This window comes from Danio aesculapii, chromosome 20 (assembly GCF_903798145.1).
Source record: "Danio aesculapii chromosome 20, fDanAes4.1, whole genome shotgun sequence".
Classification (NCBI taxonomy): domain Eukaryota; kingdom Metazoa; phylum Chordata; class Actinopteri; order Cypriniformes; family Danionidae; genus Danio; species Danio aesculapii.
In genome coordinates this window covers 21503658-21526789 of record NC_079454.1, presented here as the reverse complement: position 1 = coordinate 21526789, position 23132 = coordinate 21503658, and the positions used below count along the sequence as shown (strand labels likewise).

The 23132-nt window shown below is 35.9% G+C and overlaps 1 protein-coding gene across 1 annotated transcript; it reads right to left on the bottom strand.

Moving 5' to 3' along the window:
• Window positions 1-16058: 16058 nt before the first annotated feature.
• six1b (SIX homeobox 1b) lies at window positions 16059-18089 on the bottom strand. Its single transcript, XM_056445327.1, has 2 exons — window positions 17263-18089; window positions 16059-16620 (listed from the first exon to the last, which is right to left on the bottom strand). The coding sequence occupies exons 1-2, from the start codon at window positions 17820-17822 to the stop codon at window positions 16326-16328; spliced, it is 855 nt and encodes a 284-aa protein (XP_056301302.1). The 5' UTR covers window positions 17823-18089; the 3' UTR covers window positions 16059-16325.
• Between the last annotated feature and the right edge of the window lie 5043 nt (window positions 18090-23132).

The following is a 23132-nucleotide window of genomic DNA, read 5'->3' as shown; positions in this document are numbered from 1 at the left end:
CAGCAATGAGCCAAAACATTATGTCCACCAGCGTAAAATATCAGAACTGTACAAAACCCCTGAAGTTGGCCTGATAACTTGCGCAAATGTTTGCAGCAGATGGTGTGGGTTGAAAAGGGCAGCCACCATTAAACCTGTTGATCCAGGACATCCCAGAGGTGCACATTTGTACTGCGATTTAGGGAATCTGGAGGCTTGGATAAGATAGCATAGGTTCTGATGTATTGATGAACCTCGGGCGACCAAAAACCTGTCAGCAGGTTGTGGTTTGCCTCTACCTGGAAATCTTTCAGGTGATCTGCAAAAGGGATAGAAAATAAGGGGAAACAATACACCGATGAGCCAAAATATTATGACCACCAGTCTAATGTGCTGTTGGTCAACTTGTAGACTTTCCAATGCGTGAACTCTGCAAGACACCTTGACAACATTAAGCTCCAAGACCAGACTCTTCAAGTCTTGTAGGTTGCGAGGTGGAGCTACTGTGGATCAAACCTTTTGTTCGAGCACATCCCACAGATGCTCAGTTGGATTAAAATACTATGGTGTTCTTGAACCATGCTATTTTAGAATGTAATTTACAGTATATTATAGTACAATATCTTGCTAATGAATGCTACAGCATACCATAAAATTACCTACTGTATAGTGAACTGATAAACTGTTATGAATACTGTAGCATACATACAGTACACTGTAGTCTATTGTAGAAAAATAAACCTAGTTGAAAACGTACTGTATTGGGTAATTTGTCTATATTACATGAGCTTCTTGCCACAGCAACTGAATTACCTAAACACATTAATTCAAGTACTTTACTATATGGTTCAAAAACACAAATATTACCATACTTTTTTTTTCCATGTGGGATGTGTATTGTGTGGCATGGTATCATGCTGAAAGAAGCCACTTCCACCAAAGAGCACCATTGACATGAAGCAGTGTTCCTGGTTTTCAGCAATATTTAGGTGGTCATTTTTATGGATTGTCCACTGTATGAGTGGCTGGACCCAAGATTTCCCATTAGAACATTGAGCATCACGCTCCCTTCTACCAGCTTGTCATCATCTCACAGTGCAGTCTGGTGGCATCAATTATTCAGGTAAATGGCACACCTTCTTCTACTGCTCCATGGTTTAGTTCTAACACTTACATGCCCATTGTAAGGGTAGTGCAGCTTCATATGCAGCAGAGTGTGATGCACAACTATCATTAAAATTGAGCGTGCCTTGTGCCACAGTAGACCTTTTGTTGGCTCAAACATAACATTCATCAATGAGTTTTGAGGGCCCAGCAGCATGTAACTATATTGTTGTTTGTCCATCCTGGTAAATTCTCACCATCACCACCACAGCTGAACAGGAGAAACCTGTCCTTGCCGTTTCAGAGACCCTGACCCAGTCAGCTTGCTACAGTATAACAATTTGACCCTTGATAATGTTGCTTCGATCTTTACTTCTGCCTATTTCTCCTACATCCAATGGGTTAATTGCAAGAACTGGGAGGTATTCCATAAAGCAGGTTATGTGACATACCCAGATAAGTTTAAGTACAGATAGCCTCAGCTTCAATTGCCAAAAACAAGGTAACTCTAAAGGGATGTGAGATGCTGACTTATGCTTATGGTTATGCTTTAGTTTATCTCTGAGCATCATTAATTACTCACCATCATCATGCCAAACCTCTCAGACCTTCATTCATTTTAGAATGCAAGTTAAGATATTTTAGACTGCATATAGACATAGACAGCAATGAGCTTGAGATTGTCAGTTCTGAAAAATACTAAATATCATCTTCAAAAAAGACCTTATGCCTTCAGTGGTGCAACTGGAATATTATGAAGGTACAGGAATACTTATGTGCGCACATAAAACAAAAATGGCCACTTTTTTCAACAGTTTTTTTTCTCCGCGCACATTTACGGGAGCTTTGTAGTCTTTATGCGTGTTGTGCTCAGTTGCACTGTTGACATATACCTTAGATTTACATGTACATTTACATTTAGTCATTTAGCAGACGCTTTTATCCAAAGCGACTTACAAATGAGGACAAGGAAGCAATTTACATAACTATAAGAGCAGCAGTGAACAAGCGCTATAGACAAGTTTCAGGTGTGCACAGGGCTTATGAATGTGCACCCTATACTGACACTGAGGAGAAGAATCTGGTAAAAGTGATTATTTTTGTTTTCTGTGAGTACAAAAGTATTCTTGTAGCTTGATAATATTCCAACTGAGCCACTGAAAACACAAGAACTGTTTTTTAATAATGTTTTTTGGTACATTTCTGGAGTCATGACCATTGCTGTCTAGGATCAGGGATGTCTCCATCTTCATCAAAAATATTTTAATTGTGTTCTGAAGATGAACAAATGTCTTAAAGGTTTTAAATGACATGATGGTGAGTTATTATTAACACAGTATACACTTTTGTGTGATTGACCCCTTTAATATATTTCCCAGAACCACATTTGGAACCGACATACCTTGATTAAGAAGGTTTTGGGTTAATCAATCTAGAGATCAGGATTATTGTAAAATTAAGTTAAACTTGCTTTTTGGAGAACACCTCTCATGGTTTGCCTACCACCTAATCCACCTGTCACTGGTCAGAATATTTTACCCTTTTAGGATATAATTCATAATCCTATCTCAGATGAAAGGGAAAGGCATTTGTTTTTTCCCATGCCAATGTCTATGTAGAGACAGTTGAAGTTAAAATTGCTAGCTCTACTGTGGATTTTCTTTCTTTTTCAAATATTTCCCAACTGATGTTTCTATAGAAGCGTTTTTCACATGCTGTCCCAGGAGAGAGCCCTGAACTCGAGATCCTTGAGCCCGTGGCCCATTTGCAAGGTCGGAGGGGAGTTTGAGCTCAGGTAGATCTCGAGAACTCCCCTGCTGTTTGTAGCTAATGAACAATTAGGTACTGCTATGAAGCGATAACTACTTACTAGGAGCACGTCTATGGATTATCCAAGTAACTTAAGTCGCATGTTTTTGGATGGTGGGAGGAAACCCACGTGAGCACGGGGAGAACATGTAAACTTCGTACAGAAACGTCAACCGGCTTGGTAAGGACTAGAACCAGTGATGTTCTTGCTGTGAGGCAACAGTGCTAACCACTGGGCTGCCGTGCTGCCTATCTAGGAAAGGAGGAGGCGTATGAGTGGAAGGGGGGGATTCTTCAAAATGAAGATGACTGTGGTATGGAACTAAAGTTATTTATGGTGACTTAGGAATCGTCTGATTGGTGAATCATGAATTGAATAATACTGGACCAGCCATGATAAAACATAAGCATGTGATCCTCTCGAAATTATTTCATAAATAAACTTTACATAGCAAGGATTTTTTCACAGTATTTCTGATAATATTTTTTTCTTCTGGAGAAAGTCTTATTTGTTTTATTTCAGCTAGAATAAAAGCAGTTTTTAATTAAAAAAAATGTTTTAAGGTCAATATTATTAGCCCCCTTAAGATATATATTTTTGATTGACTACAGAACAAACCATCATTGTATGATTTGCCTAATTACCCAACTTTTAACCTAGTCAAGCCTTTAAGCTAAATACTAGCATCTTGAAAAAAATCTAGTAAAATATAATGTACTGACATCATGGCAATGATGAAAGAAATTAGTTATTATAAATGAGTTATTAAAAGTATTGTATGTTTTGAAATGTCTTTGTTAAACAGCAATTGGGGAAAAATGGGGAGCTAATAATTCTGACTGTATAACATAAATACTTGCTGTTGAGCACAGGATTCTAACGAACTAATTTGCTCATTATTTCTGTTAGATTGCAATACAATGAAAGATTAGAAAGTAATTCATTTCCTACACAGAGCCATCGGTTCTTGTCTTAGCAAAAGAGGACATCAAAGGTGTTTCCAGTTTGTCTCACCTTTATAGTTTATGCTTTGTCACTCGTTTAACTCTCACGATATGCTTCATTGAAGCATAACCAGCTCTGCAATGAGCAGTGACAGACAGCACTAAACATTCCAAGCAGTGGGGAACAGGACAGCTGCGCGGACCAGAACAGTAATGCTTGCATGGTTTTGCGACGCGTGACTGCAAAGTGTTTGAGTTTTATAACTCAAAAATCTCTGAATGTATTGTTTTTCCTCCTTCACTTTGTCACCTTCTCCCTGAGTCACCTCTCCTGCATCTTTCTCTTTTTTTTTTCTTCATCTCACTCTTCCCTCCATCATCTGTTAGGTGAACAGTATCCGCCAGGGTTGTGAGCCTCTTTTGTCCCAGAGCAGGAGATGTTGGCGCAGCCAGATCATGTTTCAAACTTTCATTTCCTGAAATGTTTGAGGGAACATCCAGGGTTTTATCAGTGCCTGTTACACTGAGCAAAGGGAGGGGAAGAGGGGGAAGGATCTCGAGTTACCTGGCCAGTCACTTAGCCATCAATGAACAAACGACTCTCTCTTTGGGCAGAGATCGACGGGGTTCGTACAGGCCCCCTTCCATTATGATTTTTTTTTTTTGCTCAAGGCTTCCTCATGCACTCATACATGCTAAAAGTAATGTGCACACACTATATTAACAGTATATGCTTCAGCTGGATGTTTCAAAGCAGGGGGTCAAGTTCAACACTGAAGTTCCTCATTTAAACTGCTGTTACACTACTTATTTCATGTGAACCTAGACTAGCAAGTTGCTAGATACTATTTTTATTGGATAATTCTCTCAGATATACAAATTCTCTCAGTATTATTCACCGTCATATCATTCCAAGCATATTGAATTCGATACCCCCCCCCATGCAAATAAAGGTATTTTGAAGAATACTTACAGAACCATTGTTGTTTATTTACTGAAAGTCTGCGAAATGCAAAAACAATTTAAGGTAATTTAAGCTAATACAGATGATGACTTTTTTGTAAAAATAATGGATGATTATAATGGATGATACATCATTCATGACACATGATCATTCCATGAATCATTTTCTCAAATTATTCAGGTAAACCATATATATTATACTCATTGCTCTAAGACTAAACTTCTGCTCAAACTTTGTTTGCCATTTTCTTCAGCAAAACAGGAAAAAGTTATGTATATTTTTATGTATATAGTTATGTATTTTGTTGTTAATTTCTTGTATAAACTGGTACAACTGTATACAATCAATATTACATTTGTGATTATTAGGTGCTGGTATTCAAGAAAACCGCAATCTTGATGTTGCGATGTTACCTAAATATGTCTTATAAATACAGGTATTTTTATAGTACTTACACTTAATTTTATAGTAATATTTATAGTTTTTTTGTTGTCATTACATTATAGGGTAATTCTAACTAGGTTCTAGCTACACTGTAAAAAATATATTTTGATTTGATTGATAACATTTTATTTCCGTATTTTGTGATTCACAAGTGTTTGCCGTTTATTTATGTTTGTGAATTGCAGTATGAGAATTGCAGTATTTCTTCTTTGTAGACGTTTGATGTTGGAAATTCAACTCTACAGTTTACCAAAGTGACTTTTATTTATATTTGAGTAGTTTGAAGTATTATTAGAAATATGTATAAAAATAAACAGAGAAATAAATCTGCAAAATAACAGAAAATGTACTGGCAGTTTATTGCAAGGTTTTTGTACAGGAATATACAACACCAAGCCAGACAATATTTCTCTTTAAACTATAAAATATGTTAATAAAGTTACTTTTTTAACTATTTAGGGTTAAAAGTTGTTGAAGAAAGATTAAGGTCATATAATGCAATTCAAAATCATAAATAAATGAGGAAAAATAAAAACATGAATCACAAAATACAGAAAACTGCTAATTTATGAATAACACTCTATAATGTGAGCGTATTCACTGTATAATCAACAATTACTATATTAATATATATATATATATAATATTACATAAACCTAGTTGATGCTAATATATTTATTGTTATATTTATCTTTTTTTTTTACCTTAGATAATCCTTATTTTTTCAAGACATTATTTGGAATGTTTATATCCAAAACCAACAAGTTCTCATTGACTTCCTTACCAAAACAATTTGGTTGCCAACTTTCTTTAAGATATCTTCTTTTCCGTTGCCCAGTAGAAAAAAAAAGAGTCTCAAAAAAAAAAGCGGTGTGCTAAGTTTAAATATCTTGGTTAGCATTGACAGTACAAATTGAAATGATTGACCTCTGTCCAGGATACAGATCAAGATGTTATGACAGTGTGTCTGTCAGCGCTGGTCACCTGTGAGTCTCCTCCCATAATGCCCCTCTTCACCTCTGTAATTGTGCATGTCTTCACCTCTGCACTCCACAGGAAGGATCTCCTTTCTGTGTTTGTCAAGTTTAAAAGCGATGTGGAAATGTGCGGTCTGAAATGACTACATGGGTTTGTTTAGTTTTAGAGCTTCAGAGTTGTTGCCAGTTATTCTTCCTCACCTTGAGTGATCTCTTTTTTTCTGTTGTTCATACATTAAAACTTGCTGAGATTAGTATTGATCTCCATATCAAAACCTCATGTTTCTAGATTTTAATTAAGCATGTGCAACACTTCAATTGTGTTTATGTTATAGCCTTAAACAATAAATGGCTAGTAAATTTAAAAAGCATATAACAAATGCATATTAATTGGGAGATTTGATAATAAGATAAAGTACTGTTTAAAAGTTGGATATTTTGGTCTCTTAATTTGAGGACGTTTAGTTGAAAAAAGAGAGTAAAATCTACTTTAAATAATATTAAAATGTTCAATTATTGATTCTAGTCTACTCAACTCAACTCAGTTTATTTATAACGCCCTTTCAACATCACACGTGTAACCAATGTGCTGTACAGAATAAGGAAAACAATAGATTTAGTATATTTTACATGTACAATTTAATGTAAATTACAATTTTATGTGTTTTAAAATGTAATTAAGTCCTGCAGTGACAAATCTGAATGTTCAACATCATTAGTCCAGTCTTCACTGTTACATTATTTAAATCATGCACTGATGAATATGTTTGTATTGATCTAAAGGCATTGTAAATATCTGTAGTGTCACATTTTGTCAATATAACCACATACTTTTGAGTAGTGGCTTGTTTGAGTAGATATCTTACAATTTCTAAACATCGTTCTTCTCTTTTTGCCTGTGCCATAAAGCTGTAAATTCTAAAAGTTGAGTTGTCTCAACCCAACCCTGAAGCTATGAAACTTTCTCTGGATTTATTCTGTATGGATTTAAAAAAAAGGTTAATATTTGTTTTATTCTTAAATATTAAGGTCTGATAAAAGTTCTCGCAAACTTGAAAACAACATAGTCATTAGGTTCATTTTTCTTCTCACAAAATGCAGATTTTTTTTACTCTTAAAACAATGGTGTTGTGTTGATTATACATAAATATACCACATCTGAAAGAGTGGCAGGCAGCTTTTTCTTATTTTATGCAACAAGAACACAAATAGGCATCACGGTGAGTGATAAATAGGCTGAGTCAGTTGGCATTTCTGTGTGGAGTTTGCATGTTCTCCCCCTGTTGGCATGAATTTCCTCTGTGTGCTCCAGTTTCCCTCACAGTCTAATGACATGCACCATAGGTGAATTAAATAAGTGAAATTGCCCGTAGTGTATGTGTGTATGAAAGAGTGTATGGGTGTTTCCCAGTTTTTGGTTGGGGCTGGAAGGGCATCCGCTGTGTAAAACATATGTTGAATAAGTTGCCGGTTTATTCCGCTGTGGCGACCCCTAATTGATAAAGGTACTAAGCCGAAAAGAAAATAATTGAATGAAAGAACAAATAAATATGCTCAAATGACAACCTTTTTATTTTAAATTTGGAAGAAATGTCATGAGTAGTTTCCTGAATAAAACATAAATTGTATTTTTCTCAAGCACATAACCATAAAGCCTGAGAATCTGTTGTCTTTTGATATTATAATATATTAATTCATTCATTCTTTCATTTTCTTTCGGCTTAGTCCCTTATTTATCAGGGGTCACCACAGTGTAATGAACCGCCAACTATTCCAGTATATTTTTTACACAGCGGATGCCCTTCCAGCTGTAACCCAGTACTGAGAAACATCCATACACACTCATTGACACACATACACTATACACTTTATTCAATTCACCTATATAGCGCATGTCTTTGGACTGTGAGGGAAACCGGAGCACCCGGAGGAAACCCAAGACAACACGGGGAGAACATGCAAACTCCACACAGAACTGGCTACTGGCCCAGCTGAGACTCGAACCAGTGACCTTCTTGCTGTAAGGCGACAGTGCTAACCACTGAGCCACTCTGTCGCCTATTATAATATACAGTACATCATAATATATTATAATATATATAATTTTTTCTATTCAAACTAAGGCAGACCTACTATAATCTACAAGACCTGAAGAACAGAATTACAGTGTTTTGTATGTGTGAATGTGAGTGTACACACACACGCACACACACGCATGTCCATTTATATGAGCCTGGGCATTCTACACGCCGGCTCCTCCATGGTCATCACCCTTAAATACCTGCTCCATGAACCCTGGAGCGACTGACGCCAGGCTCGCAGCGAGTCTGTGAAAAACTCCTGGCCTCTTACTCTTCAGACGCTGCTGATGGAGGACTCCCTGCCTGGGTGACAACTGCCTCCACTCGTTTATCAGTGGGGCTTGGCTTTGAAACCTGAGCCTCTGTGACCGTTTGGAAGTAATCCGTTACCCAGCTCCGCAGAACAGACCATGACCGTCCAGGCTGCTGGGAAAAAGCGTGTGACCCTCGGCTTTTTACTGATAAAAGCGTGAAGTAATGCCAAATTGATGGAGTAATTTTGCTGTCTTTTTGACAAATCTATCCACCTTCTTCCTGCGGCCCATGTTGCTTTATAAGAATAATGGGAGTAACTTCTCTTAAACTCTAAATATCACAGGTCATCCGTTGAATGTTTACAAGCAACTTATTAGAATTAACAAACTGCTTTCAGCAGACCTTGAATGACCTCTAAACTCCTTCTGAAGCAAAATTACTGATGTAAATTGAATATTACTGTACACTGTTAAAAATGGCCTTGATTTCAACAGAAAAAAAATCTAAATCAGAAGTCAAAGTCAAAATGCTCCAGTAAAAATCTGTAACCTGGTAAACCGTAACAGTTTCCTTAATATATATGGTGAATAACAGTACATTGACTGTCTTAGAGTTCCCTGCATGACACTTGACGTCTTATGCGTATTTGTTAACAATACTCTGGTCCAGTTATGTGTATTAGCATGTTACATCTAATTTTGATAAATAATGTTTATTGCATTACTTTAATTTTATGTGTGTACCATTCTAAAGAGTTATGTTTCTCATTTACTGTTGGTAACCTTTTGATTTCATTTCATTTCAAGTTTTTTTTATACAGTTGAAGTCAGAATTATTAGCCCCCCTTTGATTTTTTTTTTCTTTTTTAAATATATTTCCCAAATGATGTTTAACAGAGCAAGGAAATGTTTACAGTATGTGTGATAATATTTTTTCTTCTGGAGAAAGTCTTGTTTTATTTTGGCTAGAATAAAAGCAGTTTTAAATTTTTTTAAAAACATTTTAAAGTCAAAATTATTAGCCCCTTTAAGCTATATTTTTTTTCGATTGTCAACAGAACAATAAATTGCCTAGTTACCCTAACCCGCCTAATTAACCTAGTTAAGTATTTAAATGTCACTTTAAGCTGTATAGAAGTGTGTTGAAAAATATCTAGTAAAATATTATGTACTGTCATCTTGGCAAGATAAAATAAATCAGTTATTAGAAATGAGTTATTAAAACTATTATGTTTAGAAATATGTTGAAAAAAATCTTCTCTCAGTTAAACAGAAATTGGGGAAAAAAAAAAAAAACGGGGGGCTAATAATTCAGGGGGGTTAATAATTCAACTGTTGTGTGATTCCTTAGAATCGATCTATATCTGTTCAAATTGAATACTAGATTTAATTAGTTAAAAGATATGAATATGATATAATTTTTATATATATATATTCAAAACATGCTGGGTTTTACGCAATTAATTTGTGTTGGGACAACATAAAAGAATTAAGTAAGCTTATTAGTTTTTACAAATTTAAGTGGATTAAACATAAAACAATTAAGTTGTCCTAACAAAATCTTAAGAATTATGTTGTTTAAGCTAAATTTCAACAAGTAACAAGTAAAGTAGTTTCAAAAAGTAACAACATTTTTTTTGAGTATATATTATATAATATGATATATAAATATATTTAACTGTAGAAAAAGGCTGCTCCAATTATATGAGATTGGTTTACTTAAATCAGAGTACAAAATTGACGCAGATATACTCCAGACAATAGATGACTTGATAAGAAGCATTTAAAGTACATTGGATTTAGTCATATTATTACATTAATTTTGTTCTAATTAGTTTCATTTAATTTAGTTAATAGTTCAATTACGTTGAATGTAATCCAAGTGGAAATTTTATGTCAGAATACATATATTTTATTTGTTAGGCCTAAATATTTTTTTTAAATGCATGATGGTGTTTAGTAGTTGTGTGAATGACATTGAGCACCTTCTGTATATTAGTATGTTTCACTGTTTGTGATTGGGCATTGGTTCATTATACTTTCTGATCCCCAAATACTTTTGGTTGTGTTTTTGTCTATATAACAAATCTAGTACTTCAAAACATTGGTGTATAACACTGTAAATTAATGAAATATGGTAGTTTAATGTAATTATTAAGAAATTCTTTTTGATTTTTACTGGTTTTTACTACAGCTGCCAGTTGCTTTTTTCACCATATATTTTAAAGAATTTATTTACTGTACTGTAGGAAATACATGAAAAAAATAATCTGAACCGGAAAGTGCTTTGGCCAGAGTTAATGCTTGTGATACTAATAGCTAATTAAAATACCAAATACCAAAGGTAACATAATATTCCTAACAGATAAAGATAGAGAAAAGCCAAACGTACCTCTCGCAAGTTTTCACTGTGTATATGGATTATTTGTTGTGCAACCTTGTCTAAAATTGTTTGTTTCTGTTCTTTCGAATGGATTTTCCACAAACCATGATTGTAAGTAAAGGGGGATAAGAGACAAATGCTTCCCCAGAGAAGATGCTGATCTGAAATCAGCTGCACATGGAGATGACGCACAGGCAGGTGTGCAACACAGGCTTTAGTCCACCTTTTTATGACGCGTGTTTGCTCAAATGTGAGCGTTTGTCAATGCATAAGGGAACATGCCGTCTGTTTGTACTTTTTCTGGCATACTGCATTGACAGTTAGTTCCCTTTATTGTACTTTTAAGGTAGCACAGTTTGAAACTCTGTTTTTTTTCCCCCACTCCCAGATACAAGAGATAATTACAACAATTATACATGTACTGTTAGTGTTAACGTTGAGGTGATTTTGTAAGGGAACACAATGCTGGTCGATTGACAGTCTGAGAAACGCACAGTCACTGTGGTGATGCCATTAGACATGACTTCCTGTAAGATGAGACAATGTAACGCACTTATTCATCTCGTCTCATTGTTTTGGTTAGGATGTTTTGGGGAGAATGAAGGGGCTGAAACAAAGTGTTACACTAATTTCGGATTACCAAACCAGTTTTGATTTGTGAAAAAATATTGGAACACTAAAAAGGATATTTTTTATATTGATATGGACAAGAACAGAGCAGTTAATAAAGGATTCTGTCTAAAAATTTGTGATTTTTGCTATCCAAATTTGAGTAAAATGTGGACTCAATCTCTTGATTTAAATTGTAAAGTAAATTTTAATCCATCTGTTGCAAATTTTTTTCTAGCTCAAATTTTTGTTGAAAGAACCCAGTATGTTTTTAGTTCTCTGCAAGTATGTTTTTAGTTTCTTTAGGCCAAAGTCTTTGAGATACAACTGGCGTCCACCAATTTTGAATGTTTTTTGTTTGTTTGTGAAATTAATATTCTGTCATTTTACTCAATACCACGATGATTACATTTTGCCTAAATCACAAATGTTTTCCTTTTCCTCAATATATCTTTCATTTTAACTTTTTTTTTCATTCTTTTTGTCTATATAATGAAAGTCAGTTTGGTCCAGTTTAATTTTGAGCCCCAAGTCTTCCATTGCATTGATAACAGCATTCTTCAACATATCTTCTATTGTATTCAAGTAGAAGAAACAAAATCGTTCACTTTTGTACATGACGAGAAGTCCGTTTTAATAACATAGATAAATATAAAATATTAAATAATATTTATAGATTGTATCTTTATATTTCATATAATTATTGGTAGTAATACATTTAAATCCTCAATTAGGTTTAATACTACAGTTAACAAATTAGCATATTTTTGAGGTACTAGGGGATCTACCAATTGTATTACTTGTTTGTTTGTTTTTAAAAGAAACTGTAGACCACAAGATGCTGATTTAAAAAAAAAAGATATTCTTGAATCTCTTTCTCTCTCTCTTCTTTTTTGGTCTCTATAAAGAAAGTAATGCGGTCAGTTGTGTTTGTTGTGATCTTTTCTTTGATAATTGAAATAGAAAGTTGAATAATATTTAATAAAACTGATCAATCTCGTTTTTAAAAAGAAAAAAGATTCTGCATTATAATAAACGTTTCACTGGCCATTTAGAGTCCACTAGAGTTAATAAAGGATTCTCAGCATATTTAAAGCCATAGTCTTTGACACAGCCATATGGAAAACTACTTTCACATATCACCGCGGATGCTCAGCCGCTCCTGAACACTCTGGTGATTTATTATAAGCTGTTAGCACAAACTAACATTTACCTCCAACACTCAACTGTCTTAATCTTCTAAATTCTAGCGTTCATTTAAACAGTTTACGTCTATCTTTTCTCAGCCATCTGCATCTTAATTTGTCATAAATACTGTGGTCACACAGACATAAGCTTTTCAGTCTGTACAGCTTCCAAACTTTTTGACTTATGTGTGTTTTGTTTGTTTGTCCCTGTCCCGTAATCCCATGATGCCTCACTGAGCCGAACCTTGAGGCGAGGGATGACCTGAGCTCAGGTGACAAAAGGTAATACAGGGAAGGGCAGAGAGCCATGAAGCCCACCTGTTCTCTTTTACCCCCCTCAAAAACTCCCAAAAGTCTCAACTATTATCTGTGAAGAAAATAGCACTCAGTCATTCCCCCTCCTAAACCCCACAAAGGCTGCTCACATTACAGCCGAACCCTTTTCTTCCCACATGAGAAACACTCTATTTGTCTCATTTACGTTCAGCACAGGCCTCGGCTTTGTGTGCTCACCTTGGTTTACAGTGCTGTAGAGCTCTTGCTCCGAGAGGGAATGAGGGACTGGAAACCTGAACCCTTTAAAAAAGCAGCCTTGGCCCAGTTGAGCTCCAAACTCTCTTTCCCAACTCGCCTGCTCTTTACACTAAATAACAGAACATTTATTTTAAAAGCATTTACTTTTAAAAGCATCCTTTTGTTTTTTTGCTCTACTGTTAAGGGTTGTGGTATATCGAGGAAAGCCTTATAGAGCACTGGATATTTTTCTGTTTCCTTTCAGAACAACTATTTATTAAGGGATCGTTTTCACAAAATTAGATATTTTTATTTATTTTAATGTAGCGCAAATCCTGCAGGATTTAAAAAAAATAATAATAGTAATAATTATAATTATAACAGTCATAATAATAATAATAATAAATTGGTGTGTAGCTTTACAAATAGTATGCAAATTAAAAATTACAGAAAACTATGGATATTTAGAGAAATGTTGGTCACGTTGTTGTTTGTTTTCCACAGAAAAGTAAGTTTGGAGCAGCATGAGGGTGATTTTTTTTTTCTTTAAATTTGGGGGATAGGGGAAGGAATGTGGGTGAACTACAATTTTTTTTTATATGTACAGTGCTCAGCATATATAAATATACCCCTGAAAAATCTAAATTAAATTCATATTTTTAATAGGAAGCTATACAATATTATATGTGTGCATATACTTTAGATTAGTTAGTACTGAAGACAAATTTGGAGCTAATCTAACAATAATAATAATAATAATAATAATAATAATAATAATAATAATAATAATAATAATAATGATAGTGGTCCAAAAACTAGTACACTCAAATTTATGTTATAGGAAAATATTAAACACAAATTTTAAAAAGAGGAAAAATCAAGAGAAGCAAAAGCCAATTAAAAATTCTGTAGAATTTTTTTCTAGGTTCTAATTTTTTTTTGCAATATTTCTTTCAATTTCTAAATATGTTTGGTGACTAAAACATTATTTTAATAAATATATCTGTTTAATACATCTGTTATGTTTAAAGGCACCAAAACACATTGCCTATATTCACTGAGAAATGGATACAAATATTCATTTTCAAAATGGGCTGTACTCAATTGTTGTAAATTATATATGCTTTTGTAATGTACATATTTTTATAATGTGTATAATTTCACTTTTTTTCAAAGTTTACATTTCACAATTGTTCTCATATAAGTCATTTTTAAATTTGGTCAGACGTAAAATCGATGCTTTAAGCAATCGGTTTTTGCACTTTCTTTCAGTAGAATAATACAGTGTTTTTTCCACAATCGGCCTGTAAAAACTGCATAATTAACCTGAACATTGTTGGACTGTTAAAATTTAAATCTAAGCGAGATTTCTGACTCACTATTTTCAAAAGCAAATGTGTACATTCGAAATAATATATTAATTTTATTAAGCTTGTAGTTTCTTTATTATCTAATTGCTGAAACAAAGAGAATGCGGGGTAGAATCGAATAAAAGAAAGAAAAATGGTCTCCACTGCTGTCAAGAAATGTTGCATTCAACGTCGAAAGTGCACGTTTTGGTACCCTGGGGGCAGAAATGAAGTGCCCCTCTATGGGCGGTTCTGTGCCTCCAGTGCTCTACATTGCGGACCTATAGCGCAAGCAACTGGTTCCGATTAGCGGCCGGAAATCCTCGGTGCTCTCTGTTAAAAACAATTACCCTGACATGCATGCGTGGAAGATGGGTGGGAGGCTGGATAGTTACTCAACATTTTGCTGGGCTAACGTTCAGGGGTCCTTTTAAAAGTCTTTCCTATCAATATGGCCGTATTTTAATGTTGAGCAGTGATAAATAATGTTATTTTGTGAGTGTTACGAATGGTAAAAGACATTATCATTGTAGTTGTTGTCTTAAGGTTGTTATATCTTGTCTATGAGACAATAAGAACATAGGTCAGCTGGCCCTGAAACCCATGTTTGCGTTTTTGTGCAAAAGAAACTTATGAATGAAGCCACGTGAGTTTGCCTCCTGCAGCTGGTATGTCTTCTCTTTGGCCCAGAACCACCAGAACAAACATTGGGTGAGCGCAAAGTAAACACCCCACTACAAACCCAACGATGCACTGCGACCACAAAAGCAACACGCGCCTCCTGAGGCTAAAGGAAAATCAACAACTCCCGGCTTTTTGTTGACCCACATTATTAAGTGGACGTTTGTGACATGAGTATATTATATAGGGATGAGCTGGATGAAGAGGTTTTATTCTAACAAAATAAACCCGCACTGCGTCCTCCCATAAATTTTCATTTAATTAATTTGTTGTATTTCTTATTTATTTCTATGTATTTTCTTATCTTTTTTGCCAACTATAAGAAAATTATTATAAAACTATTTTTCTTTAGCGTTGGGTTTAATGTAATTGTTTAAATTAGATTTAGATGAAAAGCGGGAAACTCACGGTAGATCACCTGGCTGCAATGATGTTTTATGTTATTTTATATAGATTATATATTTAATTACCAAAAGAATAGATTGCGGTGTTTGTTCTTGTTTTTTTTTTTTTTTTTTTTTTTTTTTTTTTTTTGTCTTGATTAAAAAGAAGGTAATATAACATTACATTTACTCATATTTAAATGTAATGGTGTATTGTAAATTATGTATATGTTGAAATGAAAAGACCTGGCGCTTCATCTGTAAATGTTCTTTTCATCGAAGATGTTTGGCGAAAATTATCATCTCGAAATTGCAGTCAAATAGAAAAGGTTTTCAAGGATTCATCTTTGGATTTTATTGGTGCAAAACAGCATGATAAAATGCTAGAAGAACGTGTTATGAGTTTGAAGGAAAGAATAGTTTTATTAACTGCTTTTTGGTTTGTCTTCTGACCAGTTTAACGACTTGGCAAATGTCAGTCCGTAATAGTCTACCACGGTAAAGTGTACCACTGAGTATTTCTCTGAAAACCAGAGAAAAACTAGGATTTTTACTTATATTTATAATGTTCATTTCCCCTTATATATACAGTAAAGGTGGCAGATCATAGTCTATATTTGGTACAAAATAACAAAAAATAAATAAAAGCTTAGTCGTAATCACTTAAGAGCCGAGGTCCACTAGACTTGAAGTTAAAGGTCCCAGTAATGAATCCTGGAGCTGATGTGGGTGTCCTTGCATGCCGTGTACCGACTGTGCGGCGCCGAGACCGGTCATGGAGTACGCGGACGCGCCGGGGTGGCTCATATTACCCTGGAGCAGGAGCACGGAGTTCTGGTCAGGACTCTGCGGGGGCGAGAATTCGTCCTCCGAGCTTGACATCAGGGACTTCCCGCCGTCCAGCGGTGACAGCTGGTTCTGTTTGTTAGCGCCCGTATTGCTGTTCTCGCTGTTCTCCCTGTCAAATCAAATGAGATGAGAGGTTATCACTGTATTGTTTCGATACAATATGATGTGCAAAATATAAATTCATAGTCTTTACCTATCTAAATCCATGACGGATAACAGAACTTTGACAAATTCTTACTCAATAAAACATAGACTGCAATTTAACATTTGCTGCATGGTCACCGAAAATTTCTTTTTAATCGGACATGTTTTCTTAATTATGACTCTTCACTAAATAAAATGTAGGCTAAATAATTAAAATAAGATGTGAGGTAGAAGTCTATAAAATCAATCTGGTACCATAAATTAATTTGTTGAAGGTTAACCAATAGGTTAGCCTTTTATATGACAGTTGACATTATTTTTGTGAATATCGAAATGAAATATAACCTACGGTAAAGGTTAAATCAGAAATAAATCCTTAAGTAACAGTTTTACGCTGATGCGACGGAATCTATATAAAAGTCTGTCTAATAATACACCTAGCAGTCTGTCTAAAATAAAACGGCACTCTTGGAACCAAGATGTCAACAAGCACATCACCAGCGCTGCGCCAACAGCAGTCAGATGAGAAGCGTTACGAGCATCTTAAATAGGTTTACGTGACGCATTTTTATTTTGATCTCAGGTGATTTGAAAGGCGCTTAATTACCTTTCTTTCGCCTCCGCTGCGCGATCCCTCTGCCGTCTGTTTTTAAACCAGTTGCTCACTTGTGTGGTGGTCAGTCCTGTGGCCTCGGCCAGCTCCCTCTTTTCTCGAGGAGATGGATATGGGTTGTGCGTGTACCACTCCCGCAGCACCCCGCGGGACTTCTCCTTAAAACAGTAGCTGGTCTCCTCTCCGTCCCATATTGTGCGTGGCAGAGGAAATTTCCTGCGTACTCGGTATTTCCCCACGGCTCCCAGTGGTCGCCCCCTCAGCTTCTCAGCCTCAATGTAATGGGCCTTAAGCCACAGCTGCTGCAGCTTCGGGTGGTTGTGCGGAGAGAACTGGTGGCTCTCTAGTATCTTATAAAGTTCCCTGAAGTTTCCACGATGGAAGGCGACGACAGCCTTGGCTTTGAGGACGCTTTCGTTTTTGTGGAGATGATCGCAAGCCGGGAGAGACCACAGAAATCGTCCGAGACGCTCGAGGTTCCCCCCTTGTTGCAGCACCTCACACACACACGCGACTTGCTCCTGCGTAAACCCGAAAGAAGGCAACATTGACATGACGCCTGACTCCCGCTACCAAACCGCTGTCCTCTGGATGCTTCGAAGGAAGCGGAATGGGCGACACCCCGTTTGCCTTCGATTAATGAGAGCGACCAAGTCGCTTGACAAGTTTTTTTAGGGTTGGAGATGTCCTCTGCGCGCGCCGTGAAGTTTTGGGTGATTGTTGGAGACAGTTTGCTCACTGTCGACTCATGTCGCGCTAAAAGAGCACTGCGCGACTGCTGATTGGCTCTCCGGTTGCCCTATCCCCAGCAGCAGTGCGAGAAGAGCTCTGCTTCCATTTCCTCCCACGGGGACTCGGTGGTCTGAAACTGGATCCCTCGTCTCCAGTTCTACCTGAGGGAGCCGGGCACCTCGATACTAATCAATTATAGCAACTGTCTGAAGGCAGCGCACGCTCTTATTGCAGCCAAAGCTACTGCAGTTTTTCAGCACGTTTATTTAACCATATCTCTTCAGAATTTGAATAAACAATATTTTATTAATTAAGTCGAATTAACGGTATTATCTTCATTAATACAATCATGACAAAAACATGTATGTATTGAACATTGGACAATTCTGCTTAGAAAAAAATAGGCATATACAGTTGATTGCTACATAATTATGTTCACTCTGCTTGGCTTGCGCCATTGTCAGGGGCACACGCTGCGCGCGAGGTCTAGATTAACGCAGAGATATTGGGAGCTCCATTAAAAACAATCAGCCTCTCGAGCTGGTAAGATAACCTAATGCTGGTCTTTAGATAAGCAGCGCCGCTGGCTTTTCCAAACTATTTGACTGAGCGTGCAAGACTGTTCTGATATCCCTCAAATGGCGTTGGTTATAAGACTGATGCATTTATTAACGAGAAAACGGACACTAACGTAATAAGTAGAATTGTCTCATATTGATAAATTAAGTCCCGCAAAATCGCCAAAATATAATAATAAATAAGCTTTATAAGCTTAATTTTTGTTTTTCTTTCTTTTTATTGAAATCAAAACATGAAACAGCCTATAGCAAAATGATTTGTATTCTTTACACTCAGAAAAAAATGCATTCTTCCCAGCTCTTTCTCTCTCTCTTTCTCTCTTTCTCTCTCCCTCTTTTCCCTGTACAGTGAAATCTAAAACCGGTGCATTAGTAAATGAGTTCTGTGTTCGTCGAGGTCTTTGCCATCCAGACGCTGTTTTAAGGCATAGATCGCGTTTCTTTATCTTCGTCGAAATCTGCAACCTAACACCACGGCGACGCAAAACTCACAATCACTCACCCAGAATGGAGCACCTCTTTTAATTTAATTTGAGACTCGGCGTTCATTTTTAAGACGCTCTTTATGCACTGGCCCATTAATGCAGATTATACTTATGGAGCTTCCACCAGATATGGGGATAAAATGATCTTGCAAGCCGCAAGACGTTGGGATAAAACGAAGACTTAATCGGTTTTAGCAGCCAATCCGTACACCTGTGAAAACAACTTTTTACCCACTGTCTCTGAGGGGTCAGAGAGTAGCAGGCTAATGAAAGCTGCCCCATCCATCTGTCCCGAAAGATCACTCAAGGCACAAGAAATATGGGAACATATAAAGACCGAAGATGTGGCCTACCACATTTCGTTTCTGGACTTACAAATTGTCTTGAAATGAAAAATAAATGTCTGCAAAACATTTTTTAATTAAAAGCAAGAAAATGTTATTTGTTCAATTATTTTGTCTACACTCGTAACTGTAAAAAGAGCACAAGATTTACAATACGACAACAATGTAGGCTAGCTCTTTATTTTAAACCGAGCTATCTTAGGCCAATTATTTTGTCTTCTACATTGATTTATTTGTCATCGGATTAAATGAAGTTTCATAAGATGGTAACGGTGGTTTCCCAATTCTCAACCAATTTTCCGTTGCTGTGTGTGACTGCAGACTTTATTGAATTTAACGACATTTAGGTCAATTCGTCAGTAGGGTCGAGTATCAGCTTCGGTGTAACAGCACACGGGCCTGTGATTGACGGCGCTCGGGTTGTCGTAATGTCTCCACCACATTGCGGCGCGCCCCCTCCTTAAACCTCAAAAATCGAAAGGCCGTGCCCGTTCTCAGGCCTTGATCATTTCAAGATGTGCTCTTTTATGGCCTAAAGGCGAGGGTTGGCAAGGTCGACGCGAACTCCTGCACACATACCAATGGTAAACACACCATAAACTGCTTCCCGCAAAAAAAAGCATCACGGTAGGCTGTATACATTGAACAACAATGAGGTCATTCTCTTAAAGTTTTAGTCACGTCCGTAACTCTTCACACGCATTAAGTAGAAATAGCTGAATTAATAAATTGATATGGTAAATGTCCGACTCAGGCTAATGTAAACTTGTTTTTATTTTTCAGTGTTGAAAGAGCCAGTGAAACAGCACACAAAGAAGTATAGCTTAAATACATCAGTGTAGATGCGCATAACATAAATAAGATGATTAATTTAAATTGCTGTCAAGGAGGGAGTCAAGGATAGTTTAAGTCTGAAGGTGTGGCTTCAGACTTAAAATAAAAACTAGGGAGAATTATATAGCCTACCCATAATTAAAAAAATTGTCTGCTTTTTTATAATGAAGTTGCGCCATGATTCGTTGTGGTATCATGGCAGCTTCCTTTGTTGGACTGAAATGTCGTAGTAACAATGGAATAAACCTTGAAGTCGAAGGTACAAAAATGTCCCCATCTAATATTTCACATTGTAGGCCTACGTGCGTTGATGGGTTTGTTTCCGACAAATAAAAATATTGGGAAAAGTCTTTTACCGGATGAAGCAAGATAGCTAGATAAATAAATAAGTAAATAAATAAATAAATATCATCCTAGTATAGTTCTGATAAAATATTCAACTAATTGCATTTTAAAGATAATTTATTAACCAGTTTGCAATGCAAGTATACCATGGATAATGTTAGCGCAGGGTCTGTTCTCTTATTTTAATAAGCCATTCTTTATACCGTTTTTAATTAGTATAATTGTGATTGCATGACTCATATAGTTTTCATGAGTAATTGATGAAAAATTTATATAAAAAAGATGTTTTTATTTTGTCATATTAAGGAAAAAGTATAAAATATTTATACATAATTCTTATAATAATTTTTTTAAATACCACATGTCTGGGCCAAAATGACAGCTTCCTCTATATGCAAAAAACAGTAGTGTTATATTATTTTATTGATGTCTATACATTTAAAATTACATTCGATTTACTCCTTTAAAAATGCAGAGTTTGAATTACTGTACAAGACAGACATTGATTTTTGTTCATTTGTCCTCAGTAGAGGACGGTCCTCAGTTTTCATCTGCTGGGGAGACAGTACAGATTAATTACCTTATGCATTTTTAAAATGTTTCTATGAAATAAGATATTTATATGAAACTATGTTCAATATTTTTTGTATTATCAGTTTTCCCTAAATGAGATATTAATGCAAAAAAATTATGGTTGTTTTATTTGTAACCAACCTGCAAAGATTGTGGATACATTAAATTATATTGATACATGATTATTTTAACAATGTCCTTTTATGTTTACTATATCTTCCTGTGGAAAAAAGTAAGAGAATGTGTTTTTACTATCTCACTGGAGCATGGATATAAAACACTTGTAATGTGATTTTTTTTCTCTCTCACATTGTCTTTTCCTCATTCTAATCTAAAACACCAGTGATAATGATCAGTTCCATGCAGTTATTTGAGAAATTTGCTGCACACCCTGAACTCATAGCATGCAAGAGAACGCATTTATGTGTTTCTAATATTTTTTGAAAACTTTTTTTGTACGTGACTTAAAGTATTTGCATTTACTATGCCACTAATTCCATTATCAGTTTTTTTTTCACATCAGCAGTCATTTTTAGATTTTGCATTTAAGTTTTTTTTTTTTTTTTTGCAGTTTAAGTCACAGCAAATTCAGGTCAGAGAACTCTCAAAAAGCATTTAAACCCAGCATCCCTTAAATTTAATGGACTCTACAGAATGAAGTCAAGCACCACTGCCCCCTGCTGACTTGGATGTCTGGAAATTTGCAATAATAATAATAATAATGCAAGATAAATCAAATAATAAACATAATATACACATATTATAGAATTAATAGTAATGGAATTATAGACTAAAGTTAACTTTTGCAATTATAGACATGTTTCATATTTGTTCTATTATTAAAATAAAATGACGTATTTATACAATTATTGTACCTAAATTGTTATTTCTGTTTGTGGACATAATTTATCTAAAACTTATAATACTCAGTTTTTTTCATAAATCAAACATTTTCACAGAGACTTATATTTAAGAGGGGGGTTTACAGAAGTGCAGGGTCTCAGACCCTGTTGCCCCTTGACCTCACATTAGCACAGTGTATAGTGGTGTGGCGCAGTGGGCACAAGGGTCCGGTTACATGTACTTCACAGTCTGCTGTGCTTCACTAAATGTCACACTTTGAAACCTCCAGAAAAAGTCAGGGGTCAGTTTCTTTAATAAGCCCACTTCTGCAGAGTTCCTCCTTTTTTATGACCTGTCTTTCCCAGGATTTATGAACATCTTCAGCGTGTTTAAAAATGCATACAAAAGCCTTGCAGAGTGTGAAATTATGGTAACTCGTTCATGTCGCATCTTGCATATGTAGATTTAACATTTGGTGAACTTCACCCACACTAAGTGACCGTTCCTTGCACTTGCACATTCTTTTCTGAAACTGGAGATCAAATTAAAAAGAAGGTGTTTTTCCCTTCTGTGCCTTTTGTTATAAAAGATGAAAAGAGCTTTAAGGTCGCCCCAATAAACCATCCCATTCATGCTACGAGGAGATGGAGTGACGTATTTTGTATTTCAATAATACAGAAAAGCAACATAACACCGCTTCCCATGAAATGCTCAGTGACATATAGTCTGCCAAGGGGAAATGGGACATGAAACACACATGTCCCTCTTTCTTGTGCCCACCAGTTCTTTGCTCAAAGGCCCAGACAATAGCGCTTTCTTACCCTTCAGTATTCCAGGAGGCGCCATCTGATACCTGGCAATCAGCTAATCTGGTGCCCTAGGCGACAGGGTCACCTTTGGGCAGGTAACAATAGATTCTTTACCCAGTGTGCTTTTTTCTCTCCTCCTTTGTGCGAGGGAGCAAATCCTACCTGGGCGCCATTCAATTAGCGCTGACTCACACGGGCTGGTGCAGACAACTGTGCATCGAGTGACAGAAACATTCCCACAGCAGTAAACAGACTTTGGATGCTACTTTCACACTTACTTGGAAGATCAAAATTGACCTTATCAAAAGATCATAATTTGTT